This window comes from Xiphophorus hellerii, chromosome 18 (genome assembly GCF_003331165.1).
Source record: "Xiphophorus hellerii strain 12219 chromosome 18, Xiphophorus_hellerii-4.1, whole genome shotgun sequence".
Lineage (NCBI taxonomy): Eukaryota > Metazoa > Chordata > Actinopteri > Cyprinodontiformes > Poeciliidae > Xiphophorus > Xiphophorus hellerii.
Genome location: NC_045689.1, coordinates 33,197,334 through 33,214,115, shown reverse-complemented (window position 1 = coordinate 33,214,115; position 16,782 = coordinate 33,197,334). Strand labels below are relative to the sequence as shown.

Genomic DNA, 16,782 nt, shown 5'->3' with positions numbered 1-16,782 from the left:
TAACTCAACGTTAAAACTTGTCAGAGTTTAGTGTGATCCTCTGACCTATCTGTCATGTTACCAGCAGGAGCTCAGCTCGCTTGTGAACCACAACACAGGCAGAGGAAGTGAACAGAAGCAGCAGGTGGCTTGAGATGCAAACTCCCTCAGACACAGCGCTGATGCTCAGCCTGGAGTCAGCCCACAGCGCATGCACGGGCGGCCCAATCTGAAGCAGTGGGATGAAGATCAGGAGGAGTTCACCCCCTCAGTTCAAACAACAGCAGCAAGTGCAAAAATGTTCTTTGCAAGATGTGGCTGAAGGGTCAAGAGATGCTTTTTTTTTCTTCAAAATTGGAACTAGACTCTTTTTGTAAAGTATTTATTGTAAGACTTTCAGCATGGATTTGTAGCAGAGAAGAAAGTCATCATATAAATAATATTACAACTTAAGGTTATGCAGTTCTTTTAAAATTCCAAATGCTGTCAATAGCTACTAAATGATGTCCTAAAAATGTTCAGCTCATGATAAAAACGTGCCTAATGTTTTAACAAAACGAGTAAAGTTAGCCCATGAATTCCCAGCATTTAAAAGCTGCTAAAGGCATCCCAGGCTATTTATATATTTTTACTCAGAATAACTTTATCTGTCAGACTGGGTCAGATGAGAGGCGGACCGGAAAACCTTTAAAATAGTGTGCAGGGTTGCAGCTTGCATGTGTCAGTAGCACCTTTTAATTCGGGGAAGCGGCTGCAGAGACCCTGCATGTGTGGTTTTCCTCCCTGAGCTGCAGCAGAAGCTCGCTGTGACAGACTGAACACACACCGTCACAGTGACAGGCACAGATCAAACCAAGTCCAGCACAGGCAGGATGTGGCCTGGGTCTGCCGGTTCTGGTCAAACAGTGAGAAAAACTCTGAGGTTAAGCCTGTACTCACGTGACATGTTGGGATGTTTTCATTTCAATGTGGAAGATAATCATTCTGACAGTTCATTGAGGTAGTGTCATTAACGCCTGAGAGGCCTCTCTCAGTTGGTGTTTTTAAAGTTTATGGATTCCTGTTTTAATCAGTGATACTAACAAGTAATTTTTGTATCACTGATTATTAGTATCAGGTATGTATTTTCCAGGCACAGAGGGCCATTTTATAGCACAATCATGTTACCTTCAGTTGTTATAGAAGTGCTGTGTATATCAAACATGGTTTAAAAGAAACTTAACGTTATAATTTGACATCTTAAAATGGGCTCCTGCTCTTTTTGACACTAGGAGCTTTAGATTCCTAGTGTCAAAAGCTAGGAGTCTAAAGCTCCTAAGGTTTCCTTAACAAGCCTCACCTTGGAAAAGGTAAATTGATAATGAACTTAACTTTACAGAATTTAATTAAATGATTGTTAAGGAAGTAAAACAAGAGAGCCATGTTTGTTTTTACCACTTCTCTCACCCAGGAGGTTTGCACAGGGAAAACATTGTAACTATTCTTGTTTTTCTTGGAATGGGCCTATATGTGACAATAGGAGTTTTTTAAATTTTACCATTCCTTCCTTACGTTTTCTTCTAAAATGATTTTGCCATAAATCTGCCCACAATGCTTTCACTGTGTCATGGGTGTAAGGCACCTGAGGCCAAAGGGCTAATGCAACAACTGAACAGTTAGTATAAGTCTTACTATGTGTTTTACTATGTAAAGCAAATATTTCCAGAGTATTCCTTTGTTATTGTGGTTCTGTTTCCTATTATTAAATGCTGATGTCTTGATTGAGGACCAGCTGCAGTCCTGGTATCACAGGTGCTCTGCTGAGACTCTGCAAAAACAAAGCACCAGCATCTCAACCTATTCTGCAGAGAAATATGCAAGCATTTTGAAAATGTTCCTTGTTCTTTGATAAGTAGCCCACATCACTACCCCTCCACCACTGTGCTCAGCAGCTGCTCCAAGGTGTTTTTTGATGGTACCCTGTTTCTCTCCTACAGATGTGCTCAGCATTATTCCCTTAAAAAATGATAAAACTGCCAAACTATTTCCACAACTTTGAACAACAAAAACAATCATTTTTAATGAATGGAATTTCATCTGCAGTTTAATTTGTTGCTTGGTTATTTTGTTACAGATCAACAGTATTACTCCATATACAACTACAAGTACAATAGTTTGTACAGTTCATATTCAAATACACAGTTTTCATTGGCTTATTTACAAAACACTTTATGTACATGTTTTAATGTCAGTGCAATGTCACCTTCTTTCAACAAACACCTTACAAAAAAGCATTTTTTTTTTTTTTTTTTTTTTAAATTAACAAGTCAGCTTTCAATCTGACAGTACAGAAGTTAAATAAAAAGAGGCTACAAAAAGACAGACAGCTCAGTAGTAGATCGCTCCGCCTGCCAACATGCTGAAGTTATGTGCGGGGTAAAGGGCGGGGCAGGTGGCATCAGCCGTGTGGTTTAACTGGGTCTGTTTGTCCAGCCTCAGCTAACAGATTGGTTCCATTAGGCAGATCTTTTGATTTCTGAAAATTGTGCTAAAATTAGCCCCTATTTTTAACAACAGTTTGAGCTGCAGGTGGCCTGAGGGCACATTTATGGACAGAAAACAACAAAATCAAAAACTGACATGTACTGGGCATATAACTGAATGTAGCACTAGAAAATGGGTTCTTGACTGATCTGATCCTTACTGCAATTTTCCCTTTGAGTCATTTCAAACACATAAAACTGAACGTCATTAGTAGCTCAGCTAAAAGGCAGAAAGGTGGAGGAAAAAAGCGTTCAGAGCAAACATAAATAGCACTCATCTGCATACTTTCATTCATTCAACAGTCTTTGCAAAGGAAAAGATGACTTCATTCTAATACATATTCTCCAGAACAATGTCATACAGCAGCTAAAAAGGAAGCAAACATCTGTTGTGTGTGTGTGTGTAGTGGGGGAGCCAGAGGACATTTCAGCTGCAGAGGTTTCCTACTACTACTGATTAACTTAAAACAGACCAAGCTTTAAGTGAAAGAAACACATGTTTGCCTTTGTGCTTGCATTCAGTTGAAATGTCAGAAACTTTTGACCAAGCTGCTCACTTAAGGAATGCAGTGCAACTTTATCTTTTCAATACATGCTGGGCGTTAATGGTGCAAACAAATCTCATTTTGAGGCCGTTGGAACTTGTTTTAGCTGAATGTGTGCTCAGATGTCATGTTATGAACTCAAACATGAACCTTTGGCGCTACTGCACATATTTAATCTGTATAGTAACCATGAGTCATCTGATGTCAGACTTTACCATCAGCCCACATCAGCAGGTTGTCTGAAAAAAATCTGTAAAGGGGCTTACAAATCCGACACCAGATTAGCACAAAATCATAAATATACAGGGTTAAACCAGCTGATTTTATAATGAAAAACCTGTTTGACTCGGGAGCTGAATCAGGTGGAAATCACTTCAAAGTTCACCACTTTGAACCAGTGGCAGGCTGACGAGGGTTCAGATATTAATCACAAGTAGAAATCTCCTGAAGTGGGGTTCAGGTGTGAGGTCATGAGCAGTCAATATCCTACTTTCAGTAGAGCCAGAGCCAGACCGAGGCTAAAACAAACTTTTATTTTTAAAACCGAAATCTCAAAATGAGCATAATGAGTTATGCTAACACTGTTTTACAAATCTTTCAGTGCAGTCATGTTTGCATTAAATCTTTATTTACACAAAACTCTCTCCCTGTTTGCAGGTAAATTGGGACATTATGGTCTGCCACAATGGCCTTCAAATGTGAAAGATGTACTGGTACATTTACCTCTTTCTGCTTAGCTGCACATGTTCTACCTGCTCCTGTGATTCACCAACTAACTTTCCAACCAACTAACTAACATTCTCACTAGAAACACATCCATAGCAAATATGACTGGTTTAAAGATTTATGAATCAATGTTTACATTAAGTGCAGGAAATTCTTTGAGATTGCGGTAGTTTTAAGACAGCCTCTTAACAAAACCTCACTTCAAAAAGTGGGTACTATCCCTTTAAATTGACATCACTTGAATTACTACAATTCGAAGGCTCAGCTGAATCAGTCAAGTTTTTTTAGGTTATTGATTAAATATTAGAATAATAAAACCACTGATAAAATTCTTTATGATAGTACAGTCAAAATGTTTTCTCCCTAAATGTTCCAGGTTTGTTTCCAAGGTTGCAAAGATTTAATCATCAGAAAGATGTGTAAAGTGACAGCAGGGAACTGCAGCAGGGGTAAGGTGCAAAGAGAAGCTTGCTTCCTGTGGGCGTGGCTTCAGCTAGACATCCAGGTCTGATCTAAAGAGATCCGCCTCAACAGAAAGCCTTTCTGTTTACAAAAATAAAACATGTCTTATAAAACGCCACCTCCCCAGAATCCAGGGAAAAAGTCATGAACATATACTGAACATATTTACGCTTCAGTTTTATTGAAATCATGGCACCTCTCCAGAATAAATGGAGGTTCCCAGGTGAGCTCCTGGAGTTGTGGCTTTACACACGTCTACACCAGTCATTTGGCAGCCGTGGGATTCAGGCGTGGGTGTAGAGGGCTGCATTTTCTCTTTTTTTGGTGTGGGAACTCTGAAATGCAAGTACCTCGTCTCCTACAGTGGAAGGAACAACATATTTCTCATTAACACTGTTTCATACATTTAGGCTACAGCTGCTGCACAGACTGCATGATGGGAATATGATGAGGTAGCATATGATATTAATCCTAGTGACACATTACCCTAATAAAACAGCTTTAAAAGCATCTCACAGTATCCAATAGTCTAGATAAGAAGTTTCAAATCCATAATGGCCTGTGGCACCACATATGACACCAGCATGTACAGTATGTACTGAACTTTAACTATTCTCAAATGGCATTCCAGACCCAGAGAACAGCGACACTGTTCTTCCTCTGATGATACAACCTCAGGCGGAAATGCTTTTTCTCCTCCCATCATCACAGGTGACCAATGCACAGTGAGAAAGTAACATCACTTCACGACTCGGCCACATCGGCATACATTCAGAGATCTGTGAGGTTCAGCTGAATGTTACAGATATGCTATGGCAAAATACACATAATTGAGGATTGTTTTATTTTATTTTATTTTTTTTCACTGGGCTTTCACTTGTACCACATTAGTGCTTTGGAAAAGGAGGGGAGGGGCGGATGTGACTAATCTAGGTTTGGATTGGTTAGAAGTGCTGCGCTGCCTCCATGCAGGCGGACAGAGGCGTGGCTCCGAGCCGTTAGCAGTCTGGGAGGATTCAAACAGCTGGCGCTTCCTGCCCAGAGCCAGAGCGGGGAGCAGGTGTAGTGTAGTGACTGGAAGGCGGCGCGCTCACTGAAGGACACAGTACTTCTTGTAGTCGGACTCAAAGTCTTCGTCCATGCTACTGGTGTCGGCCATCTTTTTGCCGTCGATCTTTGGCAGGAACTGGGAGTAGTCGACTCCCTGCTGCTCATAGAACAGGATGTAGGCCGAGTCGGTGTCAATCTCCTCAGAGTGAACTTCCTGTTGAAACGACAGATCCACCATGTCACGTCGTGAAACACCAGAAAGAGGGAGGCAAACCTATAAAAGGCTTCTTCAGATAACACATGAAGACATATTTACAGCACTTCACAAAGCATACATACACCTTTAAATAGCTCACATTTAGTCCAGGACTATAAACTTAAATGTAATTTGTTGTGACTTTATGATAGATAAACTTACAGGGGTTGGACAATGAAACTGAAACACCTGGTTTTAGACCACAATAACTTATTAGTATGGTGTAGGGCCTCCTTTTGCGGCCAATACAGCGTCAATTCGTCTTGGGAATGACATATACAAGTCCTGCACAGTGGTCAGAGGGATTTTAAGCCATTCTTCTTGCAGGATAGTGGCCAGGTCACGATGTGATGCTGGTGGAGGAAAATGTTTCCTGACTCGCTCCTCCAAAACACCCTAAAGTGGCTCAATAATATTTAGATCTGGTGACTGTGCAGGCCATGGGAGATGTTCAACTTCACTTTCATGTTCATCAAACCAATCTTTCACCAGTCTTGCTGTGTGTATTGGTGCATTGTCATCCTGATACACGGCACCTCCTTCAGGATACAATGTTTGAACCATTGGATGCACATGGTCCTCCAGAATGGTTCAGTAGTCCTTGGCAGTGACGCGCCCATCTAGCACAAGTATGGGGCCAAGGGAATGCCATGATATCCACCCCCATGCTTCACTCTGGGCATGCAACAGTCTGGGTGGTACGCTTCTTTGGGGCTTCTCCACACCTTAACTCTCCCGGATGTAGGGAAAACAGTAAAGGTGGACTCATCAGAGAACAATACATGTTTCACATTGTCCACAGCCCAAGATTTGCGCTCCTTGCACCATTGAAACCGACGTTTGGCATTGGCACGAGTGACCAAAGGTTTGGCTATAGCAGCCCGGCCGTGTATATTGACCCTGTGGAGCTCCCGACGGACAGTTTTGGTGGAAACAGGAGAGTTGCGGTGCACACTTAATTCTGCCGTGATTTGGGCAGCCGTGGTTTTATGTTTTTTGGATACAATCCGGGTTAGCACCCGAACATCCCTTTCAGACAGCTTCCTCTTGCGTCCACAGTTAATCCTGTTGGATGTGGTTCGTCCTTCTTGGTGGTATGCTGACATTACCCTGGATACCGTGGCTCTTGATACATCACAAAGACTTCCTGTCTTGGTCACAGATACGCCAGCAAGACGTGCACCAACAATTTGTCCTATTTTGAACTCTGGTATGTCACCCATAATGTTGTGTGCATTGCAATATTTTGAGCAAAACTGGGCTTTTACCCTGCTAATTGGACCTTCACACTCTGCTCTTATTGGTTCAATGTGCAATTAATGAAGACTGGCCACCAGGCTGGTCCAATTTAGCCATGAAACCTCCCACACTAAAATGAGAGGTGTTTCAGTTTCACTGTCCATCCTGTTAGGATGTGAACCTCCAGGATTCTCTCCCATCTCACCAGGTTCCCTGTCCGTCCTGGAAATAACCAGCAAAAAAACAACCCGCAGCATAAAGCTGCCACCACCATGTTCTAAAGTTAGAGTGGTGGGTCATTAACTTTTAGAATTCAGGGATGTCTTTGGTTGCAACATAGAAAACTTTAAGACGCTGTAGAGTAAAGTGTAAAACATGCATTAAACTGAAGGCCCGGGGGCCAAATGTGGCCCGCCATAGTTTCTTACGTGGCCCTCTAGACTCTAGAAAACCACATAAGAAATGTTACATTTTGCAGATCAAATCAAAGAGACAGACCATTATTAATGTTTTCACAGGTTTTATCAATACACTCTGCCACAACTGGTCATGATCTTGATGTGGCCAAAAATGAAAATGAATTTAACACTCCTGGTGTAAAAATGCTAATGAGAAAATGTTTGTTTTTCTTAACTGCCAGAAAAATAAACTTCATAGTGTTATGTGTATTTTAAAAGTGTCTGTCAGAAGAGAAACACCCACACAGGGTTAGCAGGAAAACACACATGATTTTAGTCAATTCTCTGGTGATTCACTCAGACCAAAAGGCCATCCAGGATCACTTCTAAAGCCCTGATGTGTGTGTTTGGTTACCTTGCAGCTGCTGTCATTGTAACAGTACCACTTGTCATTGGGGTTTTTAGCATATGTCACATAGTGGCCCCCTCCCATGATTCCTGAATGACACTGAGAGGATAAAAATAGACAGATTCAGAAGTTTGTTTAATTACTAACAGCATAAACTCATTACTAGAGTGAATATGAGGATGGTACTGACTGATATTGCATAGAGGTTGTAGAGGGGATCCAGACACATGTCCCTGTGCTGAAGCAGAGAACTGTCAGGATCCACGTTGCTCTCTATGCTGCAGTCTGACCCCATCCCGTTGCTGTCTCCGTTCATCAGGATTACGTCACAGTGGCTGCTGGACGCCTCTGTGCCGCAGGATGACTCTGACGCCGCCTGATCGCTGGAGCCCACAGGCCCTGCTCCTGCCGCTATCGCCACTCTCTCCTCTGTGTCCGCCTGCGACACACCGTCCCGGGAGTCGGCTTCAGAGGACGCAGCTCCGTCTAAGTTCTCCTTGCTGCTGGAGAGCCGGTGCTTGCTGCCAAGCTGCGGCAGCCGTAGCCGGCCTGGCCTGCGACCAGCAGGCTTTGGACTACCGGAGGGGCTGCTGTTCCGACTGAGAGACGGCGCTGATCTCCTGCTGGAGGCTGGAGAGGCTGTTATAAAACAAAACCGGATAAATGTTAATGACCTTCCATCTCCACCTGACTGGATCCCCAACAATATTCATTGGATTTTGGAATTAGGAAGGTAAAGATATTCAGTTACTGCCCTGCTATTAGTGTTAAATTCTGGAAAAACGATGTTCCCATTTCACAGATTTCTTCTGTTTTTGCTATATTGTCACAAAAACACGTTTCAGATCAAACTATTTATGAGCCTTCACTCATTAAAGATGCAGTATGCAACTTATAATGAAATACATATATTTTTCACATATTTGTTGAAACTGTCACTATGTGTTGACAGTATGGCACGAGACAGATAATCTGTGGAGAAAATTGAGCTCCTTTGCCGTATCACAGTGCTAACTAGCATTAGTATCCACAACAGACTCTGCTAGCTGCAGCACCACAGTCAAGGGGAGGAAGGGATGAGAACCGCCACACAAGGTTGTTATTGACATTGCTAAAACCCGCCTCCTGACTCTGATTGGTTGTTTCTAGTTAGCATGGCCACTCTTGACAGTAGATAAATGGTTTTCTGTAACTGAATTGTTTCTCTGCCATTTGCACAATTCGTGGCATGTACATGAGTTTGATTAAAAATACTAAAACCCTCCCCCTCGCTCTGATTGTTTTTGCGGATTTCTTCAGATAGCAATAATAGCTCAGAGAGGAGGGGAGATCATCGATCTTTTCCCAGATTATCCCAGGCTGTTACACTGTCACAGCCTGGTGAGATTTTTAACATATATGTAAAAAAAACATATTCTTTATAAAACTTACATACTACAGCTTTAAGGGAAGAGAGATATCTAAACCAACATGGAAACAGGACATCTCTTTACTGTCTTGACTTTATACAGAACTTTGTTAAAAATTGGAAAGTTCAAAAGTTGCAGGGCAATAGTTCACAATTTGAGTCCTAGTCACCACTTATGTCATCATTATCACCAACTGGGGTTTCACACTGTAACTATTCCACTTCCAACTTTTACCAAAAAGCTGTGCAAGGTCAGGACAATAAAAAGAGGTGGATTATTATTTTAAAAAGTTTAAATAGGCCTATAGCAAAATAAGATCAGTATATAAAAGTCAAATTACAAAATGCACCAATTACACAATAAACATACTGCACATGGTTATGGCTCATACATCTCCTCATGTGCCCAGACAATATTAACATTTGTTAATATTCCACATATGGAAGTGGCAGAGATCCGTTTTTTGGGGGGACATGAAAAGATCTGAATTGGGCCTTTCAGACTGCCGTGAAAAAGTCAAATATAGGTTGGGCAAAAAGAATTGAATTTGGGTTCCATCTGCCTTCTATTTGAATGTAGTTTTAGTTTTAGAAGGAACAGAATATTCAGCTTTCATTAGCATAGTTCATTTTGACTCACACAATATAAGGAATTATAATGATATAAAACAGAAGAGAAATATGTGGAAGCAGCTGATGCAGGTCTAGAAGCAATTGTGCTTAAGGTACACAAATGGCTAGCAATGGTACTGAGTACAGCACTTAAAGGAGCTGACTGTGCATCAAAATAGACAATATTTCTATTAAAATAATAATAATAATAAAATCAACCTTTCGGTTCAAATTAATTCAAGAAAACAGTCAACTAAAAACAATCAAAGAAACCCCAGAGAATGACCTATTTAAAGACAGTAGGATTCTGACCCTGTGTCTGGTAGCTGCTCAGCTATATTTGGGACATTTTGAACCATTCTAATCCTCCTGATTTTATTTTATATTTTATTAATCCTTTATTTAACCAGGTAAACCCCGTTGAGATCTAGATCTCATTTTCAAGAGGGACCTGGGCAAAAACTCATCACTCATGTTGCTCTCACAGCCACACGTGCACTAGAGCTCCCTCTGCTGGACACCCATTTTCTAAAGAATCAGAAACTTATGAACAAATGTTGACAAACGTCCTTATGATTCACTGTGTAACAGCTGTGAACTAACATGGAGCTTGGAGTTATTATCTCAGTGACTCACTAAGCCGGAAGCTAGTGGAAGTACCTTTGGGCAGATTGCAGAAGCCAGCCGGAGCAGAGATGGAGGACAGGTTGTCTTCCCCGACTCTCAGCAGGTCCTCGCTCTCACTGCGTGAGTGCAGGGAGCGATGCTCCAGATCTCTGGGGGCCAGGAAGGCGCTGGGGTCAAAACTCCCTCGAGGGAATTTAACAATCTTCTGAGACTTTATCCAGCGACCGTTGACAAACTGGAAGCGCTTCAGGTGGACAATCTGGAGAAAATACACGTGGCAGACATTTAAACACCTCACATACAGTCATTATTGTAAGCCCATGTGGAAGCCAGCTCCAGGGTTCATGGTTTACAGACCAGGATGGGCGGGAGCCTCCACAGGTCCAGCTTCTTGGTGGCCAGCCGGTGGGTTTTGCACTTTGAGCAGTAGTAGAGCTCATCCTCCCCCAGCTCCTCTTCACTGGTGAAGGCCTTCAGACAGCTGTCCAAGCTGATGGGCTCGGCCTGAGCTCGTCGAGACTGCTCCACACTGCAGTGCTCCTCCACGATCTGCAGGGAGACACAGAGACGGTTGCTGCTCTGCACTGCCCGCCTTCTCTTTCACTTACAAACACAATATTTTGATTATATTCAGTAAAGATCTTTGCTTTACTGAATGTGTGACACATTTAGCCAACTTGTCACTTAAACAAGACATTTTGCCTATCTGTAACCTGTAACCTGTAAAGAAGTTCCAGTTGGTTTGGATAGTTTTCTTTTCCCTTAATGAACAAAATCATCATTTGATAACTACTTTTAGTATTTTCTCAGGTTATCTTTATCCAATTTTAGAAATTTGATTACTGTCAAAAAGCAAAGACAGAAGGAACGTGTAGAGAGGCAAACAGCACTGCAAATCTCATAGATTTCTTTTTTTCGTTCGGCTAGTGTAGAAATTCCTCCCCACAGTGGTGTGTGTGTTATGTGCTGCTCCCAGTCTGAGGCTGCTGGTGTGTATGTTACCCTCTCCTGGGAGGTCTGGTAGCGAAGGTGCAGGGCGGTGGGATCCCAGTCCACAGCTATATAAGCATTCCCTACAGAGGCTCTGTCCTCTGTACACTCTATGGTGCAGCCTCGACAGAACCTGGAACAGGACAAACACATTAACAAAACAAATGGAATAATTCATTTTCTGAACCCGTATGTTGCATTAAACAGGTTTCTTATAAATGTTATGTAATGTGAGAGCATGAATCTGATGTGTTGCTTCTTAACTTGTGGCAAATGCCTGTGAGTGGATCCTACCTGTACCAAGGACACCAAGCACACGAGTTGCCATCCTTCCCCACCACCCGCAGAGTGAAGGGGTACTGGTACCCCATGCTGTCATCACTGCAGGTTAGGAAAAGGAAAGATCAACAATATGATGCGTTTGTGATGAACAGAAGCTTGTCAGGCATTCAGCAGCAGACAACCCTGCTACTGACAGACCTTCAGCCTCCTACCAATCACAGAGAGATCCCAACTAGACCCTGATGTCAGTGGTGCAACCCTCCTCCTGGCTCTTGATTGGCTGTCTCATACCATACTGTCACTACGTAGTAACAGTTTTAACAAATATGTCAAAAAAACATATTTTTAAAAAGAATAGAATTCATTTTTTTTCTTCTTTCAAATGTGAAATTAAAACTCAGTGCTGAAGAACATTTATCCTTCATATTAGTTTTTCTAAGAATTTCAACTGACACGAACAATAATATGATTTATTATGAGGCGGAATAGATTTTTAATGCATAAGAAGAGAAGAAGACTTCTGATCAATTGCTACGTTTTAAGGTCAACCATATTCATCATGTTCATCCACTAACTGCTGTGAGACATATGCATGAGAAGACTAAGACGTTTGTGAGAATTACCAGTCCTGAGCATGGTTGCTGGCCTCCTGGGGGGGCAGTGGGCTGGCCAGTCGGGACACTTGGATCCAGACTGCATCATACAGGTCCTTCTTACTGGTGTGGACAGTGCAGGGGACGATGAGTGGCATCCCAAACAGGCTGGGCCGGTTCTTCTGAGATGACAGGAAGTACAACTCTGTTCGCATCTGAAAGGGGGAAACAAACATGGACGTGTCACCAGCATAAACACATCGGCCATTTTCAAATGTCACTTAGCAACACATGCTCAGTGACTTCTCACCTAAGATTGTCGCAATGCGCAACTAATCAGCTAGTTAATCGCACGATACATTAAAATGAGCTTGATCATTTTCATTCTGATGACTAATATTTTTTTGAAGGTCAATTTTATTTACAGAGACATCATAACCCATTTTATTCACGGTTTCAGTTTTGTGTGGTGCTTCTTTCCGTTTTTATTGTTTTTGTTTTTTTTGGGGGGGTATTTAAAATGTCTTCTGGTCGCAGTGTTAAGTGTTCTTTACAAATTAAACTTTATTCATGTTTGAGAGGCTGAACTTGCGTTATTACACCATTATCAAGATATTATTATGGACTCAAAACTACATTATCTTTTTACTGCAATCAGTACTGGGACGATATTTGGACTATTCTCACCATCTTTCTGTGCATGGCGATGATGTATCCAATGAAAGGGCTGTCCTGCATGGGGCTCATATGTCCGTTGGCAACCCCATTGACCAGAGGCGTCTCTGGGCTGCAGGGCAGCAGTGTGCCGGGCCCACCGTTAGCGATCAGGTGACCGTTAGCAGCTGAGCCGTTGACTGTTGGGGTGATGTCTGGTTGAACAAGGCAAAAAATGATGAAAACAGAAAATGCAGAGACAGTAGTAGAGGACCATGCAGACCTCCAGTAAGTGAAAAGTCTGCTGCTAGAGGAGAGTAACCTGTGAGTGTGGGCGAGCTCAGAGACGTTGGTGAACCCGGCACCGGGACCTCAAACGCACAGAGGAAACCATTGACAGAGAGACGCACCTTCTGGTTGTCCTGAGGGAAGTTCTGAACACGGACAGCTTACATGTTAGGCTGCAGAACTCCACAGAGTACAGCTGTGTTAGCAGCAGCAGCACCATGGGACTACCTTGATGTTGGAAGCATGGACCTCAGCCAGGAGGATCTGCTCCGGCTTCAGGCTGCACAGCTCGCTTAGCAGCTTCTTCAGCCCCGTGTATTTCTCATCCATGTTCAGCCTCAGCCCGTACCGCACCGGCGTGGAGCCGTCCAGTTTAATAACTGCACACACAACACTGCACTTTATCCTGGATCTTTTCCCGACACACCATGTTTGTTCTCACTGGTGTGGTCTCACTAACCAGTGATCTCCAGATGCATGGAGCTGTCCATGGGCAGAGGCAGGGACAGGAAGTTGAAGGGGTCGAAGCGAGCGCTGATGTGGCCACAGGTTTTACACTTGACCTGGGACTTGAGCTGACCGTGGAACAGATCCACCACGATGGAGCGGTTCCTGCGAAGGTGGTTCTCCCAGGCCTGCAGAGATGAAGAACATAAGCACACACCGAGGACAACAGCACCACTGTTAGAACAGCAGCAGCTTCTTAAGCAACGCAGTACATCACAAGCCATGACGAGAACGAGAGCCTGTGACTTGGATACGGGTCGGTCAGAAAAGAGGAAAACAGTGGGCCTCCCCTGGTTTGGGAAGGAATTTTCTGATCCATTTGCAGAGATTAGATATTGTAGATGGAAAGTTTTTATTGATTAGGATTAAAACTGAATCTAAAAGAAGTATTAAAACAACATCTGCAGTGATGTGGACTCTGCTACTATCTTTATCCATCATAACTAGAAACAAGAAAAAAAAGAAAAACTTTTATATCTGCTTTGAAAGCTGGATCTACAGTAAGATCCGGCTCTTCATTCCCAGAGTGAAACAAATGTACCAAAAATCCCATAAAGTAAAACTACAGGGAAAAGACAAACACTCTGCTGCCTCCTGGTGGCTGTCATTTTCCCACTCCAGACAATGTACCTTTCCAGATTACTATTAAAAATTGGGTATATGGATGAACGTTTTTGTGACGACTTATCCAATATTGACAGAAAGATACGTTTATTTAATAGCTGTACACACACAGCGTGTGTGTGATATGGGAGGAGGGAGGAAGACAGGAGAGCCAATCAGCAGCGCTCTGACCTCAGAAGCCACTTCCCAGTCCGGCCGCCCGTCGCTGTCCTTCAGCTCCACATATGGCTTCTCATGGACCCGGTTCAGGTCTTCATGGAGGCCATCCAGGAGGAACGCCAGCAGCTCCTGGGAGTCCTGCTGCTGGAAGCCGTTGAAGCGAGGGGCATACTTTGCTATCGTCCACTAGGGAGAAAACAGTTTGGTTCGTTTCATTCTTTTAAAGCTTGGATGCATCAACAGAAAGGTGGAGCGTCCTGAACCCTTTGGGTTTGCAGGACAGACTGGATGGAAGCCTCACCCTGAGTTTGAGCGGAGCGATGCTCTTCTGGGTCCCACTCCACAGCTCCAGCACCAGGTCTCCATAACACTTGGCCATGTGACCCCTCATCCCAATGGGGTTGATCCTGAAGAGAAACGGCATAAACGGCATACAGGGTGAGCGGGACGGAAACACTCTGGAGCGCGCCAATGTCATGCAGACCACTCAGCACCTGTTGAGCTCGTACAGATGCCTCCCCGACAGAAAGTAGTCCGACAGAGGCTTGGTGTTGCTCACACACTGAATGCTGGAGTTCATGAAACACGTGTTGCCAAGGTTACTGAGACCAGTCGCTCCTTTCTCAGTAGGAACTAGGCAGTGGAAAACAAGACAAGAAATCAACGAAGGTTTTATTTACAGACTTAAATTTATGATCAATATTTTTAAAGCTCAATGCAAAAATCTGTTCTAAACATACATCAACCAAAAGAGGAACTTTGACACTCAGTTAAGCTGCACTTTTTAGCCATTAAACCACAGGTGTCAAACTCCAGTCCTGGAGGGCCACTGCCCTGAAACTTTTAGATGTGCCTCTGCTGCACCACACCTGAATAGAATAATTAGGTCATTAGCAAGATGCTGGAGAACTGATCTACACAAGGAGGAGGTAATTCAGCCATTTCATTCCAGTGTATGGTAGCTGTGGCACATCTAAAAACTGCAGGACAGTGGCCTTTGAAGACTGGAGTTTGACACCCCTGCATTAAACAATAATAATGAGTGAAAATGAAAAAGCATTAGGAGCAATTGCAGATTAAAAAAACATAAAAAAAAGAAAAATAATTGGACATTCTGATGACAAAAAATTGTAGAATAAGGGATCTTTTTTCATAATTAAAGGCAAACATTTACAATACTAAAACTGAGATACCTCTGACAAAGTTGGACGTTTGTGACAATAAATTGCAGAAGTCCTCCAGAAAATAAGTGGTAAATTTAGGAGATGTGCTTCTGGATATTATAGTGAAGCATCTAGACTCTTTTTCCTCTCACATCCTCTCCCAGGTGCAGATCCAGAGCAGATCCAGAGCAGTCATACTGCAACTTTTTTCTCAACATCTCAGATGTGTGTTCTGGATCTCAAGGCATTCATGGTGATTCTGCACCCAGGAGAAGTTCTGATGCAGAAAGAATCTTCCGTTTACACTTTGGAAAGATCCAGATGTGCATCTTGTAAACGTATCACTTCAACTTGAGAAGACTTCTGGCATGTTCTGTGGCAAATGTCTGATTTTATAATTTGAGGGGGGGAAGGGTTATGCACATTTCTGACTTACAATGTCATAGAATATCTTAATTTTAATATGAGAAATGTATCCCTTTAGTCATTGAAAATTAGCATTTTTTTCTTGCAATCTTTTAACAGTTTACATCAGAAAATATTGTCATTTCTTTTCTCGTAAACAAGTAAAATTATCCTAAAAGTTTTGTTAACATTATTGTTTTTATTTTGTGTGCCACAGCCAGAATAATCCATAGTAGAAACCTCTACAGCTGCTGAAAACAATAAATCTAAGAGAGCAGCATTACAGTAACATTCATTTTTATGAGTTTATGAAATGTGCAGGACAAAGAGGACTGCTGCACATCAAACAGCAGGACATCAGAGATGATGCAAGACAGGCCTGCTGCCGAGTAAGAAACCGTATGATGCAAGTGATGTGGAGAAAAAACTACAAATCACAGAAGAACTCCTGCTGGAGCTGCTAGGGGACGTCTGATGGCTAAAGTGTTTTAGATACTAAAAATGATTTCTGCTACAGACTAGGAGCATGAGAGACAACAGCTGGAGTGATAAGGCAATGATAAAGGAGGAAGAGGAAGAGGAGGAAGGGTCACATGGATGTAGTTTCTATCCTGTTCTTCATGATATGTCCTCTCTTCTCTTTTAACAAAATCTAATAATAAGAGCATTTAAACTAGCAGGTGTTTTTCACTCACTGATGGATTGACATCTCTGAAACAAAACCATCAACTAAATATTTTTAGTTGATGTTTGGGCCATCAGAGTTAAGCTCACTGAGTCAGATGTTCAGGTTCTTCTGATATCATCCTGAGTGAACTGGCCATGAAGAATAAAGCATTGGTCCTTAAGTCTTCCACTGAGCCCAGTAGCAGAGAATGTGAAGG

General features: G+C 42.6%; 1 protein-coding gene across 6 annotated transcripts in view; it reads right to left on the bottom strand.

Annotated features, from left to right (window-relative positions):
- Window positions 1–2,044: 2,044 nt before the first annotated feature.
- Window positions 2,045–16,782, bottom strand: part of usp32 (ubiquitin specific peptidase 32) — a 57,573-nt gene continuing 42,835 nt past the window's right edge. For 3 of the 6 annotated variants that reach the window (XM_032590693.1, XM_032590695.1, XM_032590694.1), the window contains exons 20-35: window positions 14,825–14,963; window positions 14,632–14,737; window positions 14,343–14,516; window positions 13,501–13,675; window positions 13,269–13,420; window positions 13,075–13,186; window positions 12,786–12,967; window positions 12,129–12,313; window positions 11,518–11,604; window positions 11,236–11,356; window positions 10,591–10,782; window positions 10,267–10,492; window positions 7,777–8,225; window positions 7,593–7,685; window positions 5,329–5,498; window positions 2,045–4,592 (exon numbers count right to left, since the gene is read on the bottom strand). In XM_032590693.1, the coding sequence (XP_032446584.1) occupies window positions 4,499–4,592; window positions 5,329–5,498; window positions 7,593–7,685; window positions 7,777–8,225; window positions 10,267–10,492; window positions 10,591–10,782; window positions 11,236–11,356; window positions 11,518–11,604; window positions 12,129–12,313; window positions 12,786–12,967; window positions 13,075–13,186; window positions 13,269–13,420; window positions 13,501–13,675; window positions 14,343–14,516; window positions 14,632–14,737; window positions 14,825–14,963 (2,657 nt within the window). In that variant the 3' untranslated portion in view covers window positions 2,045–4,498. Of the gene's footprint in view, window positions 5,499–7,592; window positions 7,686–7,776; window positions 8,226–10,266; window positions 10,493–10,590; window positions 10,783–11,235; window positions 11,357–11,517; window positions 11,605–12,128; window positions 12,314–12,785; window positions 12,968–13,074; window positions 13,187–13,268; window positions 13,421–13,500; window positions 13,676–14,342; window positions 14,517–14,631; window positions 14,738–14,824; window positions 14,964–16,782 lie in introns of all 6 variants that reach the window. The other 3 variants (XM_032590696.1, XM_032590698.1, XM_032590697.1) reach the window with 1 other exon arrangement.